Source organism: Macrobrachium nipponense, chromosome 42 (assembly GCF_015104395.2).
Source record: "Macrobrachium nipponense isolate FS-2020 chromosome 42, ASM1510439v2, whole genome shotgun sequence".
Lineage (NCBI taxonomy): Eukaryota > Metazoa > Arthropoda > Malacostraca > Decapoda > Palaemonidae > Macrobrachium > Macrobrachium nipponense.
The window spans coordinates 41,954,542-41,982,404 of record NC_061103.1 but is presented as its reverse complement, the minus strand read 5'-3'; the positions used below and the strand labels follow the sequence as shown (position 1 = coordinate 41,982,404).

Here is a 27,863-nt window from a genome sequence, read left to right as displayed (position 1 = left end):
CCCCACAACTACACCAGGAACTACCACTCAGGCTCCACACCACCAACACACCAGGACCACCACCAGAACTACACCTCAGACATCCACCACCACGCAACATAACTCCGACTCAGAGCTCCACCACAGCCACACCAGGAACTACCACCTCAGCTCCACACAACCACACCAGAACTACCATCCTTTAGGCCTCCACCACCACTGCAAAGGAACTCAACCACCTCAGGCTCCACCACAGACCAAACCGGAACCTACCACCTCGAGACCTCCACCACCACGCAACAGAACTACCACACTCGGGCTCACCACAACCACTACAGAACTACCACCTCAGCTCCAACCACAACCACACCAGGAACTAGCCACCTTAGGCTACCAACACCACTTGCACGGAACTAGCCACCTCAGCTCCATCCACACCACACAGTGAACTAACCAACTCGGCTCCACCACCACCACAAACCTTAACTACCAACCTACAGCTCCACCACCACCACAACAGAACTCCCACCTCAGGCTCCACCACAACCACACCAGGACCTACCACCTCACTCCACCACAACCACAGCACCAGAACTACCACCTCATGCTCCACCAGCACCACACCAAGTAACTACCACCAATCAGGCTCCCACCCACAACCACACAGGAACTGCCACCTCATGCTCCACCACCCCCATCACACAGGAACTACCACCTCAGTCTCCACCAGCCACCACAACCAGACTACCCCTCAGGTCTCCACCACACCACCACACCAGGAACTACCACCCAGCTCCACCACCCACCACACCTAGGAACCTACCACCTCAGGCTCCACACCAGCAACACCAGGACTACCACCTCAGGCTCCACCACCACCACCCAGGCACTACCAACTCTGCTCCACCACAACCCACACCAGAACTAGTACCACCTCAGGCTCCACCACAATCACACTAGTAACCCTACCACCTAAGGCTCCACCCAACCACACCAGGAACTATCACCTCCTGGCTCCACCACAAACACACCAGGACTACCAATCTGGCTCCAATCCCACACCACACAGAACTCCACCTCCTCCACCACCACTACACCGGAACTACCACCTCAGGTCTTCCACCACACCAAAACTACCACCTCCGGCTCCCCCACACCAGGACTACACCTCTGGCTCCACCACAACCACACCAGGAACTATCACCTCAGGCTCACCACAACAAGCACCAGGAACTAACCACCTCAGGCTCCCCACCCTACACCATGAACTACCATCTCGGCTCCACCACCACTACACCAGGAACTACCACCCTTCCCATTCTCGCACCACCACTACACCCATGAAGCACCACCTCAGGCTCCGACCATACACCAGGAACTACCCACCTCAGTCTCCAACACCACTACACCAGGAACTACCACCTCAGGCTCTGCCCACAACTAACAGGAACCGACCACCCTCAGCTCCACACACCCTACACATGAAACTACCACCTCAGGCTCCCCACCACTACACCAGGAAACTACCACTCAGGCTCCACCACACCCACCATAGAACTACCACCTCTGGGTTCCTCCCCACCCACACCAGGAACTACACCCATCCAGGCTCCACCTACCACCACCCTAGGAAGCTACCACCTCTGGCTCCCACCACAAACCACACCAGGAACTACAACTCTGCTTCCACCAAACCACACCAAACCTAACCACCTTGGCTCCACCACCACTAAACCACACCGAGGAACTACCCACCTCTGGACTCCACCACAACCAACCAAACCAGGAACTACCAAACCTCAGGCCCACCACCACCACCAGCCAGAACCTCACACCTATGGCTCCAACCACCACCACCACCAGGACCTACCAACCTCTGGCATGACACCACACCAAACCAGGAACTACCAAACCTCTGGCTCCACCACCACCCACACCAGGACCTACCGCCTCTGGCTCGCCACCACCCAACCACCACCAGGAACTATCTACCAACCTCTGGCTTCACCACAACCACCCCAGGAACTCCACCATCTGGCTCCATCACAACCACACCAGGAACTACCACCTCAGGCTCACCACAACCACACAGGAAAACTACCACCTCAGGCTCCACCACCACCACACCAGGAACTACCACCTCAGGCTCCACCCACAAACACACCAGGAAAATACCACCTCAGGCCCTCCACCACAAAACACAACAGGAACTACCACTCAGGCTCCACCACAACCACACCCAGGAACTACCACCTCAGGTTCCACCACACCAGGATCTACCACCTCAGGCTCCACCTCAAGTTGTCTTCTACATGGAACAAGTATACTGAAGAAGGGGCTGTAATTGACTCAAGCAATTTAGGTTTTTGCTCTGTGTGCAGTGCAGGCAACTGGACGTCTGGTAAGTAAAACTCTTACTTATAATATTTTCTTATTGTGTTACATAATCTGACTTTGATGTTCATCACTGATTCTAAAGAGATCTGTAAGTTTCAGAACAATCAGAAACGGAATTATCAGAGCTCCTTAATTGTCATTTAATCTCCACTCCCACCAACAGTCTGCGACATTAATTTAAAAAAACAACTTTGTATATCAAAAGCCTCTCATGAATTGATTCAAAACATCGTCAGTTCATTTGAATGTGAGGCCAAATACACCTGAGTCTGGTGATCCCTGACTGTGCAATATACTAACTACAATTTGTTGGCATAATGGAACTAGGCGCTGCTGTCTCCCCTACCCTCCCAATCCCCTACCTATACCGCCGCCACTTGGGGCGGACAAACATGTTTGCAGGAGGAGGGTGGATTTCTCCCATAACCTCCTGTTCCCCTAGCTATCCCGCCCCAACCCTGGGGTAAACAAACTGGGTTGTGTGACTGCATCATATTTCTCCTACTGGCACCTGGGGGATAACAAATTAAAAAGATCCACTTGGATTTTATTATTATGGAATATCATTTACATTAACCTGCAAAAATAGAAAAAATAAAATCATCACAACAATATGACATAATCTGCATTAATTTTCTACCTCTTTATTCTCAATATCTTGCATAGATGTGAAACTCTCTGTTGATAAATACATAGAACTATCCTAATCATCTCAGCAGCTTTGAAATGGCTTTGCTCTATATGACGAGCTCTCTTCTACATAAGGGCATTGCATTCATGTCCCCTTTACAAGGGATGCTGCTTCATGTGAGCTACAACACGTAAAGGATATTTATTCCTTGCAACATCCCCCACAAAGGACTTCCACGACATCCCCCACAAAGGACTTCCATGACATCCCCCACAAAGGACTTCCACGACATCCTCCACAAAGGACTTCCACGACATCCTCCACAAAGGACTTCCATGACATCCCCCACAAAGGACTTTCGCGACATCCTCCACAAACGACTTCTGCGACATCCCCCACAAAGGACTTTCGTGACATCCTCCACAAACGACTTCTGCGACATCCTCCACAAAGGACTTCAGCGACATCCGCCACAAAGGGTTTCCGCAACATCCTCCACAAATAACTTCTGCGACATCCCCCACACAGGACTTCCGCGACATCCTCCACAAAGGATTTCCCATTTATAGCAGTGCTTGTTGAGGAAGTATCAAAATGACTATGGAACACATCGGCACATTTTGTAGACCTCTCCTGTTGGGCGCATAACTAACATGAAGCGTTTGCAATTCAACAGTTTCCTTTAATAATAATTTGTAAGCAGATTTCAGAAGAAATGTTAGGAAAACAAACAAAGCCTTGTTTTTGATAAGTAAACCCTATTCGATTTGATGATGAGGCCCTTTTTTTTCTTAGGTGAGAAAAGCATTTTCAAAAGTTCAAGCTAAAAACTGTCAAATTTATAAAGGTAAAGGGAGAAAGATAATATTACTCCTTCAAGCTTATAGTTATCATAGATTCGACTGATATAATTTGCCTGTATGCAGATTTTCATTGCTAATTTACTCTTTTTGTTTTGTTTCTCTATCTCATATCCATTTCCTTCTTGCCTTCCGTAGTTGCAGGGTGCTCTGACAATAACACCTGCTATAGTTACAACCAAAAGAGAAACAACGGAGATATTTGCACCTCATCTGGATGGGCACCAACCAGTAAGTAATGTTTGTCTCCTTTTGAGTTTTCAAATACCTTTCGAAATAGGTTTCCTCTCTTTGGAATTCGCATTCTTTCTGATCTGATTTGATTCTGGAAGCTCGCAGAATAATTTCCTTTCGAAAGGAGACAGTTCCAGAATCTTATCAACATTAACTCTGCATCCACCACCATGTCTCGAAAATTATATGGTTTTTATACATGAGTAGTTAATGAAAATGACAAGAACTGTCATGATATTTTTTTCAATGCAAGTACAAACAGACACACACACGCACACACACACAGAATATATATATATTATATATATATATATATATATATATATATATATATATATATATATATATATACATATATATATACTGTATATATATATATATATATATAATATATATATATATATATATATATATATATAACTGATCACATACACAAACGTTCTGTGGAATGGTTTAATTACTAGCAGGACTTCACTAAAACAGGATGATATCTAGCGGAGTTATTCGTTCAAAAAAGTTACAAGTTTCAAAGACAACCAACCCTCATTATCAAGTAGTGTTGCTGTACTTTTAATTCAGCTTTTGTAATCACTACCAACAATATTGTTACAAACCCATAGTAATAAACTGTACTCGAATGTCCTCATAAATATAAAAAAATCACTCATTTCATAGTTGTATTACTTTCTGAATGTCAGGAGAATGACTTAATTTCACTCCTGACAGGTGTAGTCAGCTGAAAGTTTATGAAGCGCTCAGCATCTTTCATAATCCAGAGAGAGAGAGAGAGAGAGAGAGGGAGAGAGAGAGAGAGAGAGATCAGATGTTAGGAATCAATCGGCAAGAAGAAGAGGAACAAGTTCTCCCCTTCTTAGTTTTGAGCACAAATTAAACAATTCTTTGCGATATCATGGTAAAAAATTCGTAAATTTCCCATATTCATATTATAATACCTTTGGACGTGTATCACTTATTCTAGTATGCAGGAAGCATAGCAAAGGGACATGTTCAAATGTTGTTCTAGCTCAACCGAAAGCTTACAGAACTTGTAATGTTATTCTGCGTTTTGAGGAGGTTTTATTTCAGTGTTTGGATCTAGATGATATTTCATTTCATTCAGGAGGGAAGAGATAACACACACACACACACACACACACACACACACATACACACACCAATATATATATATATATATATATATATATATATATATATATATATATATATATAGTATATATATATATAGAGTATATATATATATATATATATATATATATATTAACTTATCACATACACAGTTGTTCTGTGCAATAGTTCAGTTACTAGAAGGACCTCAATAAAGCAGGATGATATTTAGCGGAGTTAATAATTAAAAATTTACAAGCTTTCAAGGACAACCAATCCTTATTATCAAGTATCCATGAAATGACCGAAGAGGTAGGCCAGGTGTATTATAAAAGGTCATTCCTGTGACCCTTGCCGAAACATCCACCGTACTGATTATCACTATTGCTTAATATTTGGTTTGGTGTCTGTCCCAGCATTATATCGATTAATATCTTTCATCCGACTTTCAGATAACAACCTTCTCATCAACGGCCTCAGAAGAGCACTCGGGGCCTTCAATAGAATGAGAAACCTGCTGCGACAGAGGCAGATGGGAGCCTCATTGACAGGACGCAAACGACGCTCAGTGTACACGTTGACGGTGTTGGACAACAATAACGTCACCCTTAGTAATTACTGCGGAGTGGGTACCAGCCTCACAGGTACTCCGACGTATGTTTACGATTACTTGTTGAACTACACCTTATCTCTGACTGTCAGCAGCAGTGCGGACGATGTTGTGTGTATGGCCGGTTTGATTGAAGAGTTCGTGAATCTTTCAGTGAGCGAGGCAATCAGCATTGAGGACAGCGAAATACCTCGACTCATAATCGCCACTGACCAAGCCATAGTGCATATAGAAGAACTCATGTGTAATTTGACTGGAGGTAAGGAGGCGTATGATTGTGGCATATATTACTGCATGGAAATGGATGGAACTCTTAGTTTTATCTAGTTTTGGTAAAGATATAAGTTTAATATACAACAATTCATGGAAAATCAAATGGGTAGCAATAAATTAAACGACTCTTCTTTGCTTCCACAGAATATTGTCCATCAACAACCACATCGACCACAGATGGAACTACAACCACATCAGACACCACAAGTTCATCAACCACAGGTGGAACCACAACCACACCAGGAACTACCACCTCAGGCTCCACCACAACCACACCAGGAACTACCACCTCAGGCTCCACCACAACCACACCAGGAACTACCACCTCAGGCTCCACCTCAACCACACCAGGATCTACCACCTCAGGTTCCACCTCAACCACACCAGGATCTACCACCTCAGGTTCCACCTCAACCACACCAGGATCTACCACCTCAGGTTCCACCTCAACCTCACCAGGATCTACCACCTCAGGTTCCACCTCAACCACACCAGGATCTACCACTTCAGGTTCCACCTCAACCACACCAGGATCTACCACCTCAGGTTCCACCACAACCACACCAGGATCTACCACCTCAGGTTCCACCTCAACCACACCAGGATCTACCACCTCAGGTTCCACCACAACCACACCAGGATCTACCACCTCAGGTTCCACCTCAACCACACCAGGATCTACCACCGGTCAGTTCACCACCTCAACCTCACCAGGATCTACCACCTCAGGTTCCACCACAACCACACCAGGATCTACCACCTCAGGTTCCACCACAACCACACCAGGATCTACCACCTCAGGTTCCACCTCCAACCACCACCATGGAGGTACTACCACCTCAGGTTCCACCACAACCACACCAGGATCTACCACCTCAGGTTCCACCTCAACCACACCAGGATCTACCACCTCAGGTTCCACCACAACCACACCAGGATCTACCACCTCAGGTTCCACCTCAACCTCACCAGGATCTACCACCTCAGGTTCCACCTCAACCTCACCAGGATCTACCACTCAGAGTCCACCTCAACCTCAGGATTCTACCACCTCCAGGTTCCACCACCACAACCACACCAGGATCTACCACCTCAGGTTCCACCTCACCATCACCAGGATCTACCACCTAGGTTCCACCACAACACACCCAGGATCTATCCACCTCAGGTCCACCTCAACCATCACCAGGATCTATCTCAGGTTCCACACACCACACCAGGTATCTACCACCTCAGGTTCCACCTCAGACCACAACCAGGATCTACACCTCAGGTTCACCCTCAACCTCACCAGGAATCTAATCCACCTCAGGTTCCACTCAACCTCACCAGGATCTACCGACCTCAGGTTCCACCACAACTAACACCAGGATCTACAACCTCAGGTTCCACCACAACCTCAGCCAGGATCACCACTTCAGGTTCCACTCAACCTCACCTAGGATCTTACCACTTCCAGGTTCCACCAACCAACCTCACCAGGATCTACCACCTTCAGGTTCCACCTCCAACCTTCACAGGATTACCACCCTCCAAGGTTCCCACCACAAACCTCACCAGGATCTACCACCTCAGGTTCCACCTTCAAACCACACCAGGATCCTTACCAACCTCCAGGTTTCCAACACACCACACCAGGATCTACCAACCTCAGGTTCCACCTCCAACCTCACCAGGATTCCTACCATCCCCCCCCTCAAAGTTCCACCCAACCTCCGACCAGGATCTTACCACCTCAGGTTCCAACCATCCAACCACACCAGGATCTACACCTCCAGGTTCCAACTCCCAACCTCAACCAGGATTCTTACCACCTCAAAGGGTTCCACCTCAACCTTACCAAGGATCCTCCAACCTCCAAGGTTTCGCACACAAACCACACCAGGATCTTACACCCACCTAGGTTCCACCTCAACCTCACCAGGGAATTCTTTACCACCTCCTTCCACCTTCCAACAACACCCAGGATCTAACCACCTCGGTTCCACCTCAAACCTTCACCAGGATTCCTACCACCTTCTACACGGGGTTCCACCTCCAACCTTTCCACCAGAGGATCCTACCACCTCCAACTGGACAGGTACCACCACAACCACAACCCAGGGAATCTACCACCTCATTTCCACCTCAACCTCACCAGGATTCTTACCAACCTTCCAGGTCCACCTCAGGCCTCACCCCAGGGATTCCCAACCAACCCTTCACCAGGCCACCTTCCAACCTCACCCAGGAATCATTACCAACCTCCAGGTTATTCCACCTCAACCTCACCAGGAACTTACCACCCTCAGGTTCCACCTCCAACGGCCACCAGGATCTTAACCACCTCACCAGGAACTACCACCTCAGGGTTCCAACCTCAACAACCAGGATCTTACCAACCTTCAAGGCTCCACCACCAACCTAACCCCACCAGAAACTACCAACACCCCAGGCTCCACCACAACCACATCTTCCTCTACCACCTCAGGCTCCACCTCAAGTTGTCTTCTACATGGAACAACGTATACTGAAGGGGCTGTAATTGACTCAAGCAATTTAGGTTTTTGCTCTGTATGCAGTGCAGGCAACTGGACGTCTGGTAAGTAAAACTCTTACTTATAATATTTTCTTATTGTGTTACACAATCTGACTTTGATGTTCATCACTGATTCTAAAGAGATCTGTAAGTTTCAGAACAATCAGAAACGGAATTATCAGAGCTCCATAATTGTCATTGAATCTCCACTCCCACCAACAGTCTGCGACATCAATTTAAAAATACAACTTTGTATATCAAAAGCCTCTCATGAATTGATTCAAAACATCGTCAGTTCATTTGAATGTGAGGCCAAATACACCTGAGTCTGGTGATCCCTGACTGTGCAATATTCTAACTACAATTTGTTGGCATAATGGAACTAGGCGCTGCTGTCTCCCCTACCCTCCCAATCCCCTACCTATACCGCCGCCACTTGGGGCGGACAAACATGTTTGCAGGAGGAGGGTGGATTTCTCCCATAACCTCCTGTTCCCCTAGCTATCCCGCCCCAACCCTGGGGCAAACAAACTGGGTTGTGTGACTGCATCATATTTCTCCTACTGGCACCTGGGGGATAACAAATTAAAAAGATCCACTTGGATTTTATTATTATGGAATATCATTTACATTAACCTGCAAAAATAGAAAAAATAAAATCATCACAACAATATGACATAATCTGCATTAATTTTCTACCTCTTTATTCTCAATATCTTGCATAGATGTGAAACTCTCTGTTGATAAATACATAGAACTATCCTAATCATCTCAGCAGCTTTGAAATGGCTTTGCTCTATATGACGAGCTCTCTTCTACATAAGGGCATTGCATTCATGTCCCCTTTACAAGGGATGCTGCTTCATGTGAGCTACAACACGTAAAGGATATTTATTCCTTGCAACATCCCCCACAAAGGACTTCCACGACATCCCCCACAAAGGACTTCCATTGACATCCCCCACAAGGACTTCCAAGACATCCTCCACAAAGGACTTCCACGACATCCTCCACAAAGGACTTCCATGACATCCCCCACAAAGGACTTTCGCGACATCCTCCACAAACGACTTCTGCGACATCCCCCACAAAGGACTTTCGTGACATCCTCCACAAACGACTTCTGCGACATCCTCCACAAAGGACTTCAGCGACATCCGCCACAAAGGGTTTCCGCAACATCCTCCACAAATAACTTCTGCGACATCCCCCACACAGGACTTCCGCGACATCCTCCACAAAGGATTTCCGCAACATCCTCCACAAAGGACTTCCCATTTATAGCAGTGCTTGTTGAGGAAGTATCAAAATGACTATGGAACACATCGGCACATTTTGTAGACCTCTCCTGTTGGGCGCATAACTAACATAAAGCGTTTGCAATTCAACAGTTTCCTTTAATAATGACTTTTGTAAGCAGATTTCAGAAGAAATGTTAGGAAAACAAACAAAGCCTTGTTTTTGATAAGTAAACCCTATTCGATTTGATGATGAGGCCTTTTTTTTTCTTAGGTGAGAAAAGTATTTTCAAAAGTTCAAGCTAAACACTCAAAGTTATAAAGGTAAAGGGAGAAAGATAATATTACTCCTTAAAGCTTATAGTTATCATAGATTCGACTGATATAATTTGCCTGTATGCAGATTTTCATTGCTAATTTACTCATTTTGTTTTGTTTCTCTATCTCATATCCATTTCCTTCTTGCCTTCCGTAGTTGCAGGGTGCTCTGACAATAACACCTGCTATAGTTACAACCAAAAGAGAAACAACGGAGATATTTGCACCTCATCTGGATGGGCACCAACCAGTAAGTAATGTTTGTCTCCTTTTGAGTTTTCAAATACCTTTCGAAATAGGTTTCCTCTCTTTGGAATTCGCATTCTTTCTGATCTGATTTGATTCTGGAAGCTCGCAGAATAATTTCCTTTCGAAAAGGAGGGACAGGTTCCAAGAATCTTAATTCAGCATTAACTCTGCATCCACCACCATGTCTCGAAAATTATATGGTTTTTATACATGAGTAGTTAATGAAAATGACAAGAACTGTCATGATATTTTTTTCAATGCAAGTACAAACAGACACACACACGCGCACACACACACACACACACATATATATATATGTATAGTATATATATATATATATATATATATATATATATATATATATATACAACCCTCATTATCAAGTAGTGTTGCTGTACTTTTAATTCAGCTTTTGTAATCACTACCAACAATATTGTTACAAACCCATAGTAATAAACTGTACTCGAATGTCCTCATAAATATAAAAAATTCACTCATTTCATAGTTGTATTACTTTCTGAATGTCAGGAGAATGACTTAATTTCACTCCTGACAGGTGTAGTCAGCTGAAAGTTTATGAAGCGCTCAGCATCTTTCATAATCCAGAGAGAGAGAGAGAGAGAGAGAGAGAGAGAGATCAGATGTTAGGAATCAATCGGCAAGAAGAAGAGGAACAAGTTCTCCCCTTCTTAGTTTTGAGCACAAACTAAACAATTCTTTGCGATATCATGGTAAAAAATTCGTAAATTTCCCATATTCATATTATAATGCCTTTGGACGTGTATCACTTATTCTAGTATGCAGGAAGCATAGCAAAGGGACATATTCAAATGTTGTTCTAGCTCAACCGAAAGGTTACAGAACTTGTAAGGTTATTCTGCGTTTTGAGGAGGTTTTATTTCAGTGTTTGGATCTAGATGATATTTTCATTCATTCAGGAGGGAAGAGATAACACACACACACATATATATATATATATATATATATATATATATATATAATATATATATATATATATATATATATATATATATATATATATATATATATATATATATATATATATATATATATATTAACTTATCACATACACAGTTGTTCTGTACAATAGTTCAGTTACTAGAAGGACCTCAATAAAGCAGGATAATATTTAGCGGAGTTAATAATTCAAAATTTACAAGCTTTCAAGGACAACCAATCCTTATTATCAAGTATCCATGAAATGACCGAAGAGGTAGGCCAGGTGTATTATAAAAGGTCATTCTGTGACCTTCCGAACATCACCGTCTGATTATACTATTGTAATGTGTTTGGTGTCTGTCCCAGCATTATATCGACTACTATCCTTCATCCGACTTTCAGATAACTACTCGCTCGTCAACGGCCTCAGAAGAGCACGCACGGCCTTCAATAGAATGAGAAACCTGCTGCAACAGAGGCAGATGGGAGCCTCATTGACAGGACGCAAACGACGCTCGATGTACACGTTGACGGTGTTGGACAACAATAACGTCACCCTTAGTAATTACTGCGGAGTGGGTACCAGCCTCACAGGTACTCCGACGTATGTTTACGATTACTTGTTGAACTACACCTTATCTCTGACTGTCAGCAGCAGTGCGGAAGATGTCGAGTGTATGGCCGTTTTGATCGAAGAGTTCGTGAATCTCTCAGTGAGCAATGCAATCAGCATTGAGGACAGCGCAATACCTCGACTCAATAACGTCACTGACCAAGCCATAGTGCATATAGAAGAACTCTTGTGTAATTTGACCGGAGGTAAGGAGGCGTATGATTGTGGCATATATTACTGCATGGAAATGGATGGAACTCTTAGTTTTATCTAGTTTTGGTAGAGATATAAGTTTAATATACAACAATTCATGGAAATCGAATGGGTAGCAATAAACTAAACAACTCTTCTTTGCTTCCACAGAATATTGTCCATCAACAACCACATCGACCACAGATGGAACTACAACCACATCAGGAACCAGCACCGCATCAGCAACTAGTGTAACAACAACCACACCAGACACCACCAGTGCATCAACAACCAGTGGAACTTCAACAACAATCGAGGCCCCAAAGCCACTGGGAAATCAACCACCAGTGGAACTTCCACAACATCTAGCCCCACACTATATCCAACCAACCAGTGGAACAGTTCAACCACATCAGGCCCCAGCACTATATCAACCACAAGTGGAACTTCAACAACCTCCAGGCTCCAAGCACTGAATCAACCACAAGTGGACTTCAACCAACATTCAGCCCCAAGCAACTATATCAACCACAAGTGGAACTTCACACAACATCCAGGCCCCAGCACTCTATCAACACAAGTGGAACTTCACAACCCCACTCAGGCCCCAGCACTATATCAACCACAATGGAACTTTCAACCAAAAACATCAGGCCCACCCCAGCACTAATATTCAACCACAAGTGGTCAAACTTCAACCAACAAATCAAGTCCCCAGGCACTGATCAACCACCAATGTAACTTCACAACATCAGGCCCCCGCAACTGTAACCAACCAAAAGTGGGAACTTCAACCAACATCATGCCCCAGCACTGAATCAACCCACAAGTGGAACTCAAACAACATCAGGGGCAGGCCCCAGCACTATATCAACCACAAGTGGAACTTCAACAACATCAGGCCCCAGCACTGAATCAACCACAAGTGGAACTTCAACAACATCAGGCCCCAGCACGGAATCACCACAAAGTGGACTTCAACCACATATGTCCATCACTGATCAAACCACAAGGTGGAACTTCAACAACATCAGGATCGCACCCAGCACTGAATCAAACCACAATGAACTTCAACAACATCAGGCTCCAGCACTGAATCAACCACAGTGGAACTTCAACCACATCAGGCCCCAGCACTATATCAACCACAAGTGGAACTTCAACCACATCAGGCCCCAGCACTGAATCAACCACAAGTGGAACTTCAACCACATCAGGCCCCAGCACTATATCAACCACAAGTGACTTCAACCACATAAGCCCAGCACCATATCAACGACAATGGACTTCACCACATCAGGCCCCAGCACTATATCACCACAAGTGGAACTTCAACCACCTCAGCCCCAGCACCATATCAACGACAATTGGACTTCCCACATCAGGCCCCACCACTATATCAACACAAGTGGAAACTTCAACAACATCAGCCCCAGCACTATATAATACCACAATGGAACTTCAACAACATCAGGCCCCATCACTGAATCAACAACAAGTGTAACTTCACACATCGGCCCCAGCACTCTGAATCAACCACAATGGAACTTCAACCACATCAGGCCCACACTATATCACCACAATGGAGTTCAACAACATCAGGCCCAGCACTGAATCAAACCACAAGTGGAACTTCAAACCACATCAGGCCCAGCACTGAATCAACCACAAGTGAACTTCAACCCACATCCAGGCCCAGCACTATATTCCACCACAAGTGGAAACTTTCAACAACACAGGCCCCAAAAAAAAGCACTGAATCAACCACAAGTGAACTTCAACAACATCAGGGCCCCAGCACTATATCACCCACAGTGAACTGAACTTCAACCACATCAGGCCCCAGCACTATATCAACCACAAGTGGAACTTCAACAACATCAGGCCCCAGCACTATATCAACCACAAGTGGAACTTCAACAACATCAGGCCCCAGCACTGAATCAACCACAAGTGGAACTTCAACAACATCAGGCCCCAGCACTATATCAACCCAAGGGGAACTTCAACCCACATCAGGCCCAGCACTGAATCACCACAATGGAACCTTTCAACCCACATCGGCCGCCATCACTAATCAACTAAATGAACTTCAACCACATCAGGCCCCAGCACTATATCAACCACAAGTGGAACTTCAACAACATCAGGCCCCAGCACTATATCAACCACAAGTGGAACTTCAACCACATCAGGCCCCAGCACTATATCAACCACAAGTGGAACTTCAACCCACATCAGCACCAGCAACTATATCAACCACACATCAGGCCCCAGCACTGAATCAACCACAAGTGGAACTTCAACCACATCAGGCCCCAGCACTATATCAACCACAAGTGGAACTTCAACCACATCAGGCCCCAGCACTATATCAACCACAAGTGGAACTTCAACAACATCAGGCCCACACTGATATCACCACAAGTGGAACTTCAACCGACATAGGCCCCCGCCAATGATCAACCACAAGTGAACTTCACAACATCAGGCCCCAGCACTGAATCAACCACAGTGGACTTCAACAACTCCAGGCCCCCAGGCACTATATCAACCACCAGTGGAAACTTCAACAACATCAGGTCCAAGCACTGATCAACCACAAGTGGAACTTCAACCACATCAGGCCCCAGCACTATATCAACCACAAGTGGAACTTCAACCACATCAGGCCCCAGCACTATATCAACCACAAGTGGAACTTCAACCACATCAGGCCCCAGCACTGAATCAACCACAAGTGGAACTTCAACAACATCAGGCCCCAGCACTATACCACCACAGTGGAACTTCAACACATCAGTCCCCACATGAATCAACCACAAGTGGAACTTCAACCACATCAGGCCCCAGCACTGAATCAACCACAAGTGGAACTTCAACCACATCAGGCCCCAGCACTATATCAACCACAAGTGGAACTTCAACCACATCAGGCCCCAGCACTATATCAACCACAAGTGGAACTTCAACCACATCAGGCCCCAGCACTATATCAACCACAAGTGGAACTTCAACCACATCAGGCCCCAGCACTGAATCACCACCAAGTGAACTTCAAACCACCTCAGGCCCCAGCACTAATCCAACCACAATGGAACTTCACCCAATCAGGCCCCAGCACTATATCAACCACAAGTGGAATGTCACAACATCAGCCCAGCACTATATCAACCACAAGTGGAACTTCACCCACATCAGGCCCCAGCACTATATCAACCACAAGTGGAACTTCAACCACATCAGGCCCCAGCACTATATCAACCAACATCAATGTCCCCAGCACTGAATCAACCACAAGGTGGAACTTCACCAACATCAGGCCCCAGCACTATATCAACCACAAGTGGAACTTCCCCACACAAGGCCCCAGCATATATCAACCACAAGTGGAACTTTCACAACATCAGGCCCCAGCACTAATCAACCACGTGGACTTCAACAACATCAGGGGGCCCCAGCCAACTGAATCAACCACAAGTGGAACTTCAACCAACATGATCAGGCCCAGGCACTATATCAAACCACCCCAATGGAACTCCACAACATCAGGCCCCAGCCTGAATCAACCCACAAGTAAGAACTTGCAACAACTTCAAGGCCCCAAGCCTATATCAACCCACAAGTGGATACTTCAACAACAAATCCAGGCCCCAGCCTATATCAACCACAAGTGGAAGGCTTCAACAACATTCCAATGCCCCAGCCACTGAATCAAACCACAAGTGGAACTTCCACAACAATCAGCCCCAGCACTATTATCAACCACAAGTGGAACGTCAACACTCAGCCCCGCACTATATTCAACCACAAGTGAACTTCAACCACATCAGGCCCCAGGCACTATATCCAACCACAAGTGGAACTTCAAACCACATTCAAAGGCCCCAGCAACTGAATCAACCACAAGGGAACTTCAACCAACATCAGGAACCCAGCACTCAATAATCAACCACAAAGTTGGGAAACTTCAAACCACATCAAGGCCCCAGCACTATATCAAACCACAAGTGGAACTTCAACAACCATCAAGGGGCTCCTCCAGGCACATTATCAACCAACAAAGTTGGAACTTCAACCAACATCAGGCCCCAGGCACTATATCAACCACCCCAAGTGGAACTTCAACCACATCAGGCCCCAGCACTGAATCAACCACAAGTGGAACTTCAACAAAACATCAGGAAACCAGCCACTATATTCAAACCAACAAGTGGAACTTCAACCACATCGGCCCCCAGGCACTATATCAAACCACAAAGTGGAAACTTCAACCCACATCGGGCCCACAGGCACTATTATCAACCCACCCCAAGTGGAACTCAACCACATACAGGCCCAGCACTGAATCAACCACAAGTGGAAAACTTCAACAAAAACCATCAGGAAACCCAGCACTATAGTCAACGCCACCAAAGTGGAACTTCAACCAACATCAGGCCCCAAGCAACTATATCAACCACAAGTGGAACTTCAACCACAATCCAGGCCCCGCCCAACTAGTATCAACCACAAAGTGGAACTTCAACAACATCAAGGCGCCCCAAGCAACTATTATCAGACCACCAAGCTGGGAACTTCAACCACATTCAGGCCCCAAAGCACTATATCAACCACAAGTGGAAACTTCAACAACATCAAGGGCCTCCCAAGCACTGGAATCAACCAAAAACAAGTTGGAAAACTTCCAACAAATCAGGAACCCCAGCTACTATATCAACCAACAAAGTGGAACATTCAACCAACATCAGGAACCCCAGCACTATATCCAAACCAACAAAGTTGGAACTTCAACAACATTCAGGCCCCAAAGCAAACTATATCAACCACAAAAGTGGAACTTAAAAAACCACATCAAGGCCCCAGGCACTATATCAACCACAAGTGGAACTTCAACCAACATCAGGCCCCAGCCACTATATCAACCACCAAGTGGAACTTCAACCCACAATTCAAGGCCAACAAGCACTATATCAACCACAAGGGAACTTCAACAACATTCGGAACCAAAGCCAACTATATCAACCACAAGTGGAACTTCAACAACAATCCAGGCCCCAGCACTATATCAACCACAAGGTAGGAACTTCAACCCAACATCCAGGCCCCAGCACTATATTTCAACCACAAGTGGAACTTCAACAAACATTCAGGCCCCAAGCAACTAATCAACACAAGTGGAACTCAACAAACAATTTCCAGGCCCCAGCGCCCACTATAATCAAACCACAAGTGGAACTTTCAACAACAATCAAGGCCCAGCACTATATCGGGACCACCCCAAGTTGAGAACTTCAACAACATCAGGCCCCAGCACTATAATCAACCACCAAAGTGGAACTTCAACAACATTAACAAGGCTCCAGCACTGGAATCAACCACCCCAAGTGGAACTCAACAAACATCAGGAACCAGCACATTATCAAACCACAAGTGGAACTTCAAACAACAGTCAGGAAAAAAACCCCCCCCAAGCACTATATCAACCACAAGTGGAACTTCAACCCAACAATCAGGCCCCACACTGAATCAACCACAAGACTGGGAACTTCAAACCAACATTCAGCGGAACCCCAGGCACTATATCAACCACAAGTGGAACTTCAACAACAATTCCAGGCTCCAAGCACTGGAATCAACCACAAGTTTGAGAACTTCAACAAACATTCAGGAACCAGCACTTAATATTCAACCACAAGTGGAATAACTTCAACAAACAATTCAGGCTCCAGCACTGGAATCAACCACCCCAAGTGGACTCAACAACATCAGGAACCGCACTATAATCAACCACAAGTGGAACTTCAACAACATCCAGGCCCCAGACACTGATCAACCACAAGTGGAAACATAATCAACAACAACAGAACCAAAAGCACTATATCAACCACAATGGAACTTCAAAACAACATCAGGGCTCCAAAGCCACTGAATCAACCACAAGTGGAACTTCAACAACATCAGGAACCAGCAACCTATATTCAACCACAAGTTGGAACTTCAACAAAACCAAATCAGGCCCCAGGCCCACTGGAATCACCACAAGTGGAACTTCAACAACATCAGGAACCAGCACTGTTATCAACCACAAGTTGAACTTCAACAACCAATCAGGCTCCAGCCACTGGAATCAACCAACCAAAGTTGGAACTTCAACAACATCAGATACCAGCACTGTATCAACCACAAGTTGGAACTTCAACAACCAATCAGGCTCCAGCACGGGAATCAACCACCCCAAGTTGGAACTTCAACAAAACATTCAGGAACCAGGCACTATAATCAATCCAACAAGTGGAACTTTCAACAACATCAGGAACCAGCACTGGTATCAACCAACCCAAGTGCGGAACTTCAACAACCATCAGGAACCGGCGCAACATGTATCAACCAACCAAAAGTGCGGAACTTCATCCAACATTCAGGAACCTAAGCAACGTGTATCAACCACAAGTGGAACTTCACAACAACAATACAAGGCCCCAGCACTATATCAAAACCAACAAGTGGAACTCTTTCAACCAACATTCAAGCCCCTAAGTCCTGAATCAAAACAACAAAAAGTGGAACTTCAAACAACAATCCCACGCCCCAGCACTGATCAACCACAAGTGGAACTTCAACAAACATTCGGCCACAGCACTGGAATCAACCACCCCAAGTGGAACCATTCAACAACATCAGGCCCCAGCACTGTATTCAAACCAAACAAGTGGAACTTCAACAAAAACATCAGGCCCCCAAAGCACCCTGGTATCATACCAACCAAGTGGAACTTCAACAACATCCAGAGCCCCAGCCACTATATCCAACCACAAGTGGCACTTCAACAACATCAGGCCCCAGCACTATATCGACACAAGGTGAACTTCCAACCAACAAATCACCCCAGGCCCCACTTATATCACCACAAGTGGAACTTCAACAACATCAGGCCCCAGCACGAATCAACCACAAGTGGAACTTCAACCAACATCATGGCCCCAAGCCCAACTAATCAACCACAAGTGGAACTTCAACAACATCAGGCCAGCACTGAATCAACCACAAGTGGAACTTCAACAACATCAGGCCCCAGCACTGTAATCAACCACAAGTGGAAACTCAAACAAAAACATCAGGCCCCAGCACTATATCAACCACAAGTGGAACTTCAACAACATCAGGCCCCAGCACTATATCAACCACAAGTGGAACTTCAACAACATCAGGCCCCAGCACTGAATCAACCACAAGTGGAACTTCAACAACATCCCCAGGCCAAAACCCCAAGCCACTGATCAACACAAGTGGAACTTCAAACAACATCAGGCCCCAGCACTGAATCAACCACAAGTGAACTTCAAAACAACATCAGGAACCCAGCACTGAATCAACAACAAGTGGAACTTTCAACAAACATACAGGCGCCCCAGCACTGAATCAACCACAAGTGGAACTTCAACAAACATCAGGCCCCAGGCACTGAATTCAACACAAGTGGAACTTCAACCAACATCAGGCCCAGCACTGAATCAACCACAAGTGGAACTTCAACAACATCAGGAACCAGCACTGTATCAACCACAAGTGGAACTTCAACAACATCAGGCTCCAGCACTGAATCAACCACAAGTGGAACTTCAACAACATCAGGAACCAACCACTGGAATTCAAACCAACAAGGTGAACTTCAAACAACATCGGCCCCAGCACTGAATCAACCACAAGTGGAACTTTCAACACATCCCCAGCCCCAGGCACCCCTGGCTATCAACCACAAGTGGAACTTCAACCACATCAGGCCCCAGCACTATATCAACCACAAGTGGAACTACAACCACATCAGACACCACCAGTGCATCAACAACAAGTGGAACTACAACCAGTGCATCAACCATAAGAGCCACCTCAACTACAACAGGTAATCTTTAAATATTTTTTATGAACGTTTAAAAAAATAACTGGTTCATTTTTTACATAAAGCTTATGAAAACTGACTACATTAGTGTACTGATGAGCTCTTAACATCAAAATTAACATTATAAAATCTTACATTGTAGAATGTGAAAGGTTAGCAGATGATTCTGGAAATTCTGCTAATGAAACTCTACGTGTATTTAATCTAAAGTTTCGACAAGATTTTTATTATGATAATCTAAAACTCAGTTCAGTCTGCAACCCTTCAGTCCCTATGACAGTCTGTCTGTAAACTGACACAGACATCAACTTTTCCCAACCATGCTCCCAAAAGTATACTAAACAAATTTAACATTCTTTTAAATTAGAGATAACTGACAGTCTACAGGTCTATCCTGCCTATGGCAAGCATCTCCCACTACTGCCGCAATACAGTAAACAAAATCAAATCAACTCTTGATCTTTAACCGGATGTGAACCCCATTAGCTATTCAAATTCAGTGCCTCCAAATTTTGATCTGTGGCCCTATCGCATAGAATTCCTCCGAGGTAGTTCACTGTTCTCCTCACATGAACTCTTAGATGTTGAAATAACAGTAACGTTTCGCTTACTCGGGGAGTAAGCCTACAAACTACTTTGTTGTTGTTCTTTTTACGGGAGGCGTTAGGAAAGCCCTGTGGAAAAGCCTAAAAATGTCTGAAGAAGGTGTTTCGCACTTAGTTACAGATACAGGAATTTTCAGACAGGACATTTATGATTTATTTATTGGAATGAAAATGTTAAGAATAAATAATGTGCATATAATACAGTACAGAACAATTATTTCTGATAAAATACAGAGTATTTATTTTAATTTTCGTTGGTGAAACAATGAGCTGTTTGACCATAGATTTTAGCATGCTTGCTGAGTAAACTGGAGATCGGATTATGCCTTGTTCTTGCAGGTATCATAAAGTTCAAATGACTACATACATCTTTTACTTTAAAAAGAAAGGTCAAGACCTCTTTCAATTCAACTCTACTCATCAAAATTTCACGCAGATCTTATTCCTAGTTAATATCCCTCTTTTACTAAACCCAATTTTTGGGTTTCTGTTCCATGTAGTATGAGAGGAGGTTCTGCCTGCCTCCTCATGTGATTAAACCAGATTTTCCATTCGTCACTGGTGTTGGAGCAAAAAAAGGGGTTAAAGTGATCTCAGAGAGAAATTTCGGAATATAGTCCAGGGGATAAAACAGTTGAGAAAAGGTAATAATAAAAAATAAATTTCATATATATGTATATATATATATATATATATATATATATATATATATATATATATATATATATATATATATTTATATATATATATATATATATATATATATATATATATATATATATATATATATATATGTGTGTGTGTGTGTGTGTGTGTGTGTGTGTGTGTGTGTGTGTGTGTGTTAATAGTCCACAGGAGAGAAGAGAATAAAACTCTCTATTAGCTTGATAATTTCACATTCTACCAGGCCCCTTTAAGAGCTTTATTATAACTGAGAATAAGTACATACATAAAAATCCTAAAAAGATTTTTCCCACTGTCAAAGAAACTATAAGAACAGTTGTCAAAATAAAAATTAGGTTGCTTAGATGATAGACAAATGGTCAAGAATTAACAATTCAGAAAAGTTAAAAGAGAGAACTATTCAACTACTTGGTGATAGGTAATTTAAAACCTCTTGTTCAAATTTGTACTGTTGGGAAACAATGTGAAGAAATGCAGGGTCTAATTAATATATGGCCTGACTAATATAGAAGGTTTTTTTTTCCTGCTAAATTTATGTAAGCTGTCTCCAATAAATTTCCCGTCATATCTTTTCCTTTTGAATAATATTTCCGTTTTGCTCAAAAGAACAAGAATAATTTCATTTAGCAGATATACTACTATCCCAGATTTTGACTGGCATTAGTTCTGCATCCACTACTAAGCCTGGACAAAGACACCATCTTTTCCGACCCGAGCATAATGACGAGTGAGAATAACAAGAACCTTCGTGATATTTCCTTTCTTTCCGATGCAAACAATGGAACTTGTATCAGTGACTGACGACCTTCATGCCTTTCTCATGTAGATGAGGGAAATCTTTAATCTTTGTGCTTAGCCCCAATTTTCATACTGATGAAATCATTGCCATAACAAATCGTTTTTAGACATTACAAATCTGGTTCAGGTAGATGAAACGTTTGGCACGCAATCTGAAGAGGATCTCCAAGATTTCCTATACAGATGGGAACGTTGTTAAAACGTTTATGATTTGTATGAGGAGGTTGTTCGGAAGCAATTTCTATACATATGTAATTTTAATTCATGACTACTTTAAAATATTCAGTAACAATTAGTAATATTAAATTGAAAAGTACACATGACTGAAAACTTTTTAAAAGTTGATTCCATATTATTGTAAATCTCCTTTCAGTTTCTGAAATATTTATCATTATACCTTACTTTATTATTTACATAAAAGAGTAAATTCAATAAATCCACTCAAGTAATAATTTATTGTTTATCCCCAAAACAGGATATACTACAACAATATCATCAACAGTAACAACTACCATTCAAAGCAATACAAACACAACAACAGATACAACGACTTCAGCTCTAACCCCATCAACTTCACCGTCAAATACAACTTCCCCATCGCCAGCCTCTTCAACAAGCCCATCAACTTCATCAACTCCACTGTCAAATACAACTTCCCCATCGCCAGCCTCTTCCACAAGCCCATCAACTTCATCAACTCCACTGTCAAAATACCAAACTTCCCCCATCGCCAGCCTCTTCCACAAGCCCATCAACTTTCATCAACTCCACTGTCAAATACAAACCTTCCCCATCACAGCCTCTTCCACAACCCCATCAACTTCAACCCAAAACCCCCTGTCAAAGACAAACTTTCCCATCGCCAGCTTTCCACAAGCCCATCAACACATCAACTCCACTGTCAAAATAAACTTCCCCCCATCACCAGGCCTATTCCCAACAACCCATCAACTTCATCAACTCCACGTCAAATTCAACTCCCCATGCCAGCCTCTTCCACAAGCCCATCAACCTTCATCAAACCCCAAACTGTCAAATACAACTTCCCCATCGCAGGCCTCTTCCACAAGCCCATCAACTTATCAACTCACTGTCAAATAACACCTCCCCATTCCACCAGCCCTCTCTTCCACAATGCCCAAATCAACTCATGCATCACTGTCAAATACAACTTCCCCATCACCAGCCTCAAATTCAACAAGCCCATCCCCAACTTCACCAACGCTCCTTCCACAAGTCCAAATACAACTTCCCATCGCAAGCCTCTTCCACCAAGGCCATCAACTTCAAATCAACTCCAACGTTCCCCAAATACAAAGCCCCTTACCAGCCTCTTCCAACAAGCCCATCAACTTCATGCAACCCCACTGTCAAACTACAACTTCCCCCTCCGCCCCAACCTCCTTCCACAAGGCCATCAACTTCATAACTCCACTTGTCCCAAATACAACTTCCCCATCAAGCCCCATTCCCTCTTCCACAAGCCCAAATCAACTTTCCCCATCAACCCACTTGTCAAATAACTTCCCCATCCAACATTGCCTTCTTCCAACAGCCAATCAAGAACTTCCCATCGACTTCCAACCCCTTCAAATACAACTTCCCCATCCGCAAGCCCTCTTTTTTCCACAAGTAGCGCCATCAACTTCATCACCTCCACTGTTCAAATACCCCACTTTTCCCCGTCACCAGCCTCCCCATTCCCACCCAAGCCCAGTCAACTTCGTCAACCCCACTGTCAAATACAAACCCTTCCCCCATCGCCAGCCTCTTCAACAGCCCATCTAACTTTTTCAACCCCACTTGTCCACTTATCCAACTTTCCGCCCCCTCCGCCAGCCTCTTCCACAAGCCCATCAACTTCCCCATCAACTCCACTGTCAATACAACTTCCCCACACCAGCCTTTCAACAACAGCCCATCAACTTCATCAACTCCACTGTCAAATACAACTTCCCCATCGCCAGCCTCTTCCACAAGCCCATCAACTTCATCAACTCCACTGTCAAATACAACTTCCCCATCACCAGCCTCTTCCACAACCCCATCAACTTCTTCAAAACCCATCACTGTCAAATACAACTTCCCCATCACCAGCCTCTTCAACAAGCCCATCAACTTCTTCAACCCCACTGTCAAATATAACTTCCCCATCGCCAGCCTCTTCCACAAGCCCATCAACTTCTTCAACTCCACTGTCAAATACAACTTCCCCATCACCAGCCTCTTCAACAAGCCCATCAACTTCTTCAACTCCACTGTCAATATAATCGTCCCCATCGCCAGCCTCTTCCACAACCCCATCAACTTCTTTAACTCCAACATCAAATACAACTTCCCCATCGCCAGCCTCTTCCACAAGCCCATCAACTTCATCAACTCCACTGTCAAATACAACTTCCCCATCGCCAGCCTCTTCACGAACCCTTCAACTCCACTGGCAAATACAACTTCCCCATCGCCAGCCTCTTCCACAAGCCCATCAACTTCATCAACTCCACTGTCAAATACAACTTCCCCATCGCCAGCCTCCTCTTCCACAAGCCCTTCAACTCCACTGTCAAATACAACTTCCCCATCACCAGCCTCTTCCACAAGCCCATCAACTTCTTTAACTCCAACATCAAATACAACTTCCCCATCGCCAGCCTCTTCCACAAGCCCATCAACTTCATCAACTCCACTGTCAAATACAACTTCCCCATCGCCAGCCTCTTCCACAAGCCCTTCAACAACTCCACTGTCAAATACAACTTCCCCATCGCCAGCCTCTTCCACAAGCCCCTTCAACCTCAATCTCACTGTCAAACACAACTTCCCCATCGCCAGCCTCTTCCACAAGCCCTTCAACTCCACTGTCAAATACAACTTCCCCATCGCCAGCCTCTTCCACAAGCCCTTCAACTCCACTGTCAAATACAACTTCCCCATCGCCAGCCTCTTCCACAAGCCTTTCAACTCACTCTGTCAAATACAACTTACCATCGCCAGCCTCTTCCACAAGCCCTTCAACTCCATCTGCAAACTACACAACTTCCCCATCGCCAGCCACTTCCACAAGCACTTTCAACCCACTGGCAAATATCAACTTCCACCATCCCCAGCCTCTTCCACAGCCCTTACAACTCCACTGCAGCAAAACAACTATACCCCATCAGCACCAGCCTCTTCCACAAGCCTTTCAATCTACCTACATGTCAAATAGCAAGCCTGTCCTCCCAACTCCGGCCCAACCCTCTACTCCAACCAAGCCCTTCAATCTAACTCACTAAGCAAAGCGCAAATAAACTTACCCAACATTCAAGCTCAGCCTCTTCCACAAGCCTCAACTCCACTGCCCCGTCGAAAGTATAACGTTCCCCATCGCATCTAGCCCTCTTCCACAAGCCTTTCAACTCGCACTCAATGTCAAATAACAACTTACCCCATCGCCAGCTCCTTCACAAGCCTTTCAACTCCACTGTCAAATACAACTTCCCCATCGCCAGCCTCTTCCACAAGCCCTTCAACTCCACTGTCAAATACAACTTCCCCATCCCCAGCCTCTTCCACATAGCCTTCAACTCCCACTGTCAAATACAAAATTCCCCATCGCCAGCCTCTCCCACAAGCCCTTTCAACTCTCACTGTCAAATACAACTAATCCACATCCCCAGACCTCACTTCCACAAGCCCTTTACACTCACACTGGCAAATACAACTTTCCCATCGCCAGCCTCTTCACAAGCCTTCACTCCACTCAGCAAATACAACTCCCATCGCCAGCCTCTTCCACAAGCCTCAACTCCAACTGACTCAAATACAACTTCACCAATACGCCAGGCCTACTTAACCACAAGCCTTTCAACTCACTGAGCAATACAACTTCCCCATCGAGCCAGCCTCTTCACCAAGCCCTTCAAACTCCTTTCACTGTAAAATATAATATCCCACATCGGCCAAGCCTCCTTCCACAAGCCTTCCCCAACTCCCCACTGTCAAATATCCAACCTTCCCCCATCGACAGCCTACTTCCACAAGCCCTTTCAACTCCACTAGGCAAATACAACTTCCCAAAAATCGCCAGCCTAACTTCCACCAGCCTTTCCAACTCCAATGCCAGCAAATACAACCTTCCCATTCCCCAGACTCCATTTCACAAGAGGAACTTCCCAACTCCAATGCATAATACAAACTTCCCCATCGCAAGCCTTCCCTTCCACAAGCCTTCCAACCCCCGCCCCCCCCCCCCCCTTTTTTTTTTCCTTTTTTTTTTTTTTTCTCCCCTTTTTTTTTTTTTTTTTTTTTTCCTTCTATTTTTGTGTGTGTTTTAATTTTTATTCCCTTTTTAATTTTTTTTTTTTTTTTCTTTGTTTTTTTGATTCTTTTTTCCTTTTTTCCCTTTATTTTTCCCCAACTGTTTACCACTTGGGCTCAAATACAACTTACCCCATCGCCCAGCCCTACCATCTTACCACCAAGCCTTCAACTCCTGGACAAATACAACCCTTCCAACCATCGCCAGCCTCTTACCACAAGCCCTTTCAACTCCAAACTGCGCCAAATAACAACTTCCCCATCGCCCAGCCTTTCCACAAGCCCTTACAACATTTCCACTAAGCCTTTACAAATAATAACTTCCCCCATCGCCAGCCTCTTCCACAAGAAAAACCCTTTCAACTCCACTGAATCACATTCCCCATCGCCGCCTCTTTCCACAAGCCCATCAACTTTTTAACCCCACTGTTCATAATATAACTTCCCATCGCCAGCCTCTTCCACAAGGCCATCAACTTCTTCAACCACTGTCAAATATAACCCCATCGCCAGACCTCTTCAAAGCCATCAAACTTCTTCAAACCCCACTGTCCAATGAAACTTCCCATCGCAGCCTTCACAAGCCCATCAACTTCTGTAACCCCACTGTCAAATATAACTTCCCCATCGCAGCCTCTCACAAGCCCATCAACTTCATCAATCCACTGTCAAAATAACTCCCCATCCCCAGGCCTCTCCACAAGCCATCAACTTCATCACTCCACTGGCAAATAAACTTCCCCATCACAGCCTCTTCCACAACCCCATCAAACTTCATCAATCCACTGTCAATTACAACTTCCCCATCCCCAGCTCTTCCACAAGCACATCAACTCTCAACTCCACGATCAAAATACAACTCCCCAATCCACAGTTCTTCCACAAGCCGATCAATTCATCAAACTCCACTGTCAAATACAACTTCCCCATCCCAGCCTCTTCACAAGCCCATCAATTCATTCAAACTCCGACTGTCAAATACAACTTCCCCATCCCAGCCTTCTTCACAAGCCCAATTCAAACCTTCATCCAACTCACTGTCAAATACAACTTCCCCAGCGCCAGCCCTTCCACAAGCCCATCAACTTCATCAATCCTCTTCCAACAGCTTCCAACTTCATCAACTCCACTGTCAAATTACAATTCCCCATCCCAGCCTCTTCCCCAACAACCCAATCAACCTTTCCATCCAACTCCACGTCAAATCAACTTCCCCATCCCCAGCCTCTTCCCCCAACCCCAACAACTTCTAAAACTCCACTGCAAATACAACTTCCCCCATCCCCAGCCTCTTCCAACAAAAGCCCTTCAACTTCATCAACTCCAACGCAAATACAAAACTTCCCCATCCCCCAGCCTCTTCCACAAGCCCATCAAACTTCC

The 27,863-nt window shown here is 44.7% G+C and overlaps 3 protein-coding genes across 3 annotated transcripts in view; all 3 read left to right on the top strand.

The window, feature by feature from the left end:
• Positions 1–2,322: 2,322 nt before the first annotated feature.
• LOC135213347 (uncharacterized) lies at positions 2,323–6,862 on the top strand (the record flags this gene model as incomplete). The annotated part of the gene is made up of 4 exons (XM_064247325.1): positions 2,323–2,380; positions 4,006–4,098; positions 5,679–6,095; positions 6,254–6,862. A coding segment is annotated over exon 4 (576 nt), but the record flags the coding sequence as incomplete, so codon positions are not given.
• Positions 6,863–8,541: 1,679 nt separating this feature from the next.
• LOC135213346 (serine-rich adhesin for platelets-like) lies at positions 8,542–12,673 on the top strand. The gene is made up of 4 exons (XM_064247324.1): positions 8,542–8,690; positions 10,341–10,433; positions 11,795–12,211; positions 12,369–12,673. The coding sequence occupies exons 3-4, from the start codon at positions 11,848–11,850 to the stop codon at positions 12,671–12,673; spliced, it is 669 nt and encodes a 222-aa protein (XP_064103394.1). The 5' UTR covers positions 8,542–8,690; positions 10,341–10,433; positions 11,795–11,847.
• A 7,281-nt stretch (positions 12,674–19,954) lies between these two features.
• LOC135213345 (mucin-2-like) overlaps positions 19,955–27,863 on the top strand; it is a 38,766-nt gene continuing 30,857 nt past the window's right edge. The window contains exon 1 of the mRNA XM_064247323.1: positions 19,955–20,100. The gene's annotated coding sequence lies outside the window, so the exon portion shown is untranslated. The remainder of the gene's footprint in view (positions 20,101–27,863) is intronic.

Coding starts and splice junctions, on each gene's coding strand:
- LOC135213346 (XM_064247324.1), top strand. CDS start 11,848: ATGAGAAACCTGCTGCAACAGAGGCAGATGGGAGCCTCATTGACAGGA. Junction 12,212..12,368: donor CTTGTGTAATTTGACCGGAG/GTAAGGAGGCGT, acceptor TTGCTTCCACAG/AATATTGTCCATCAACAACC.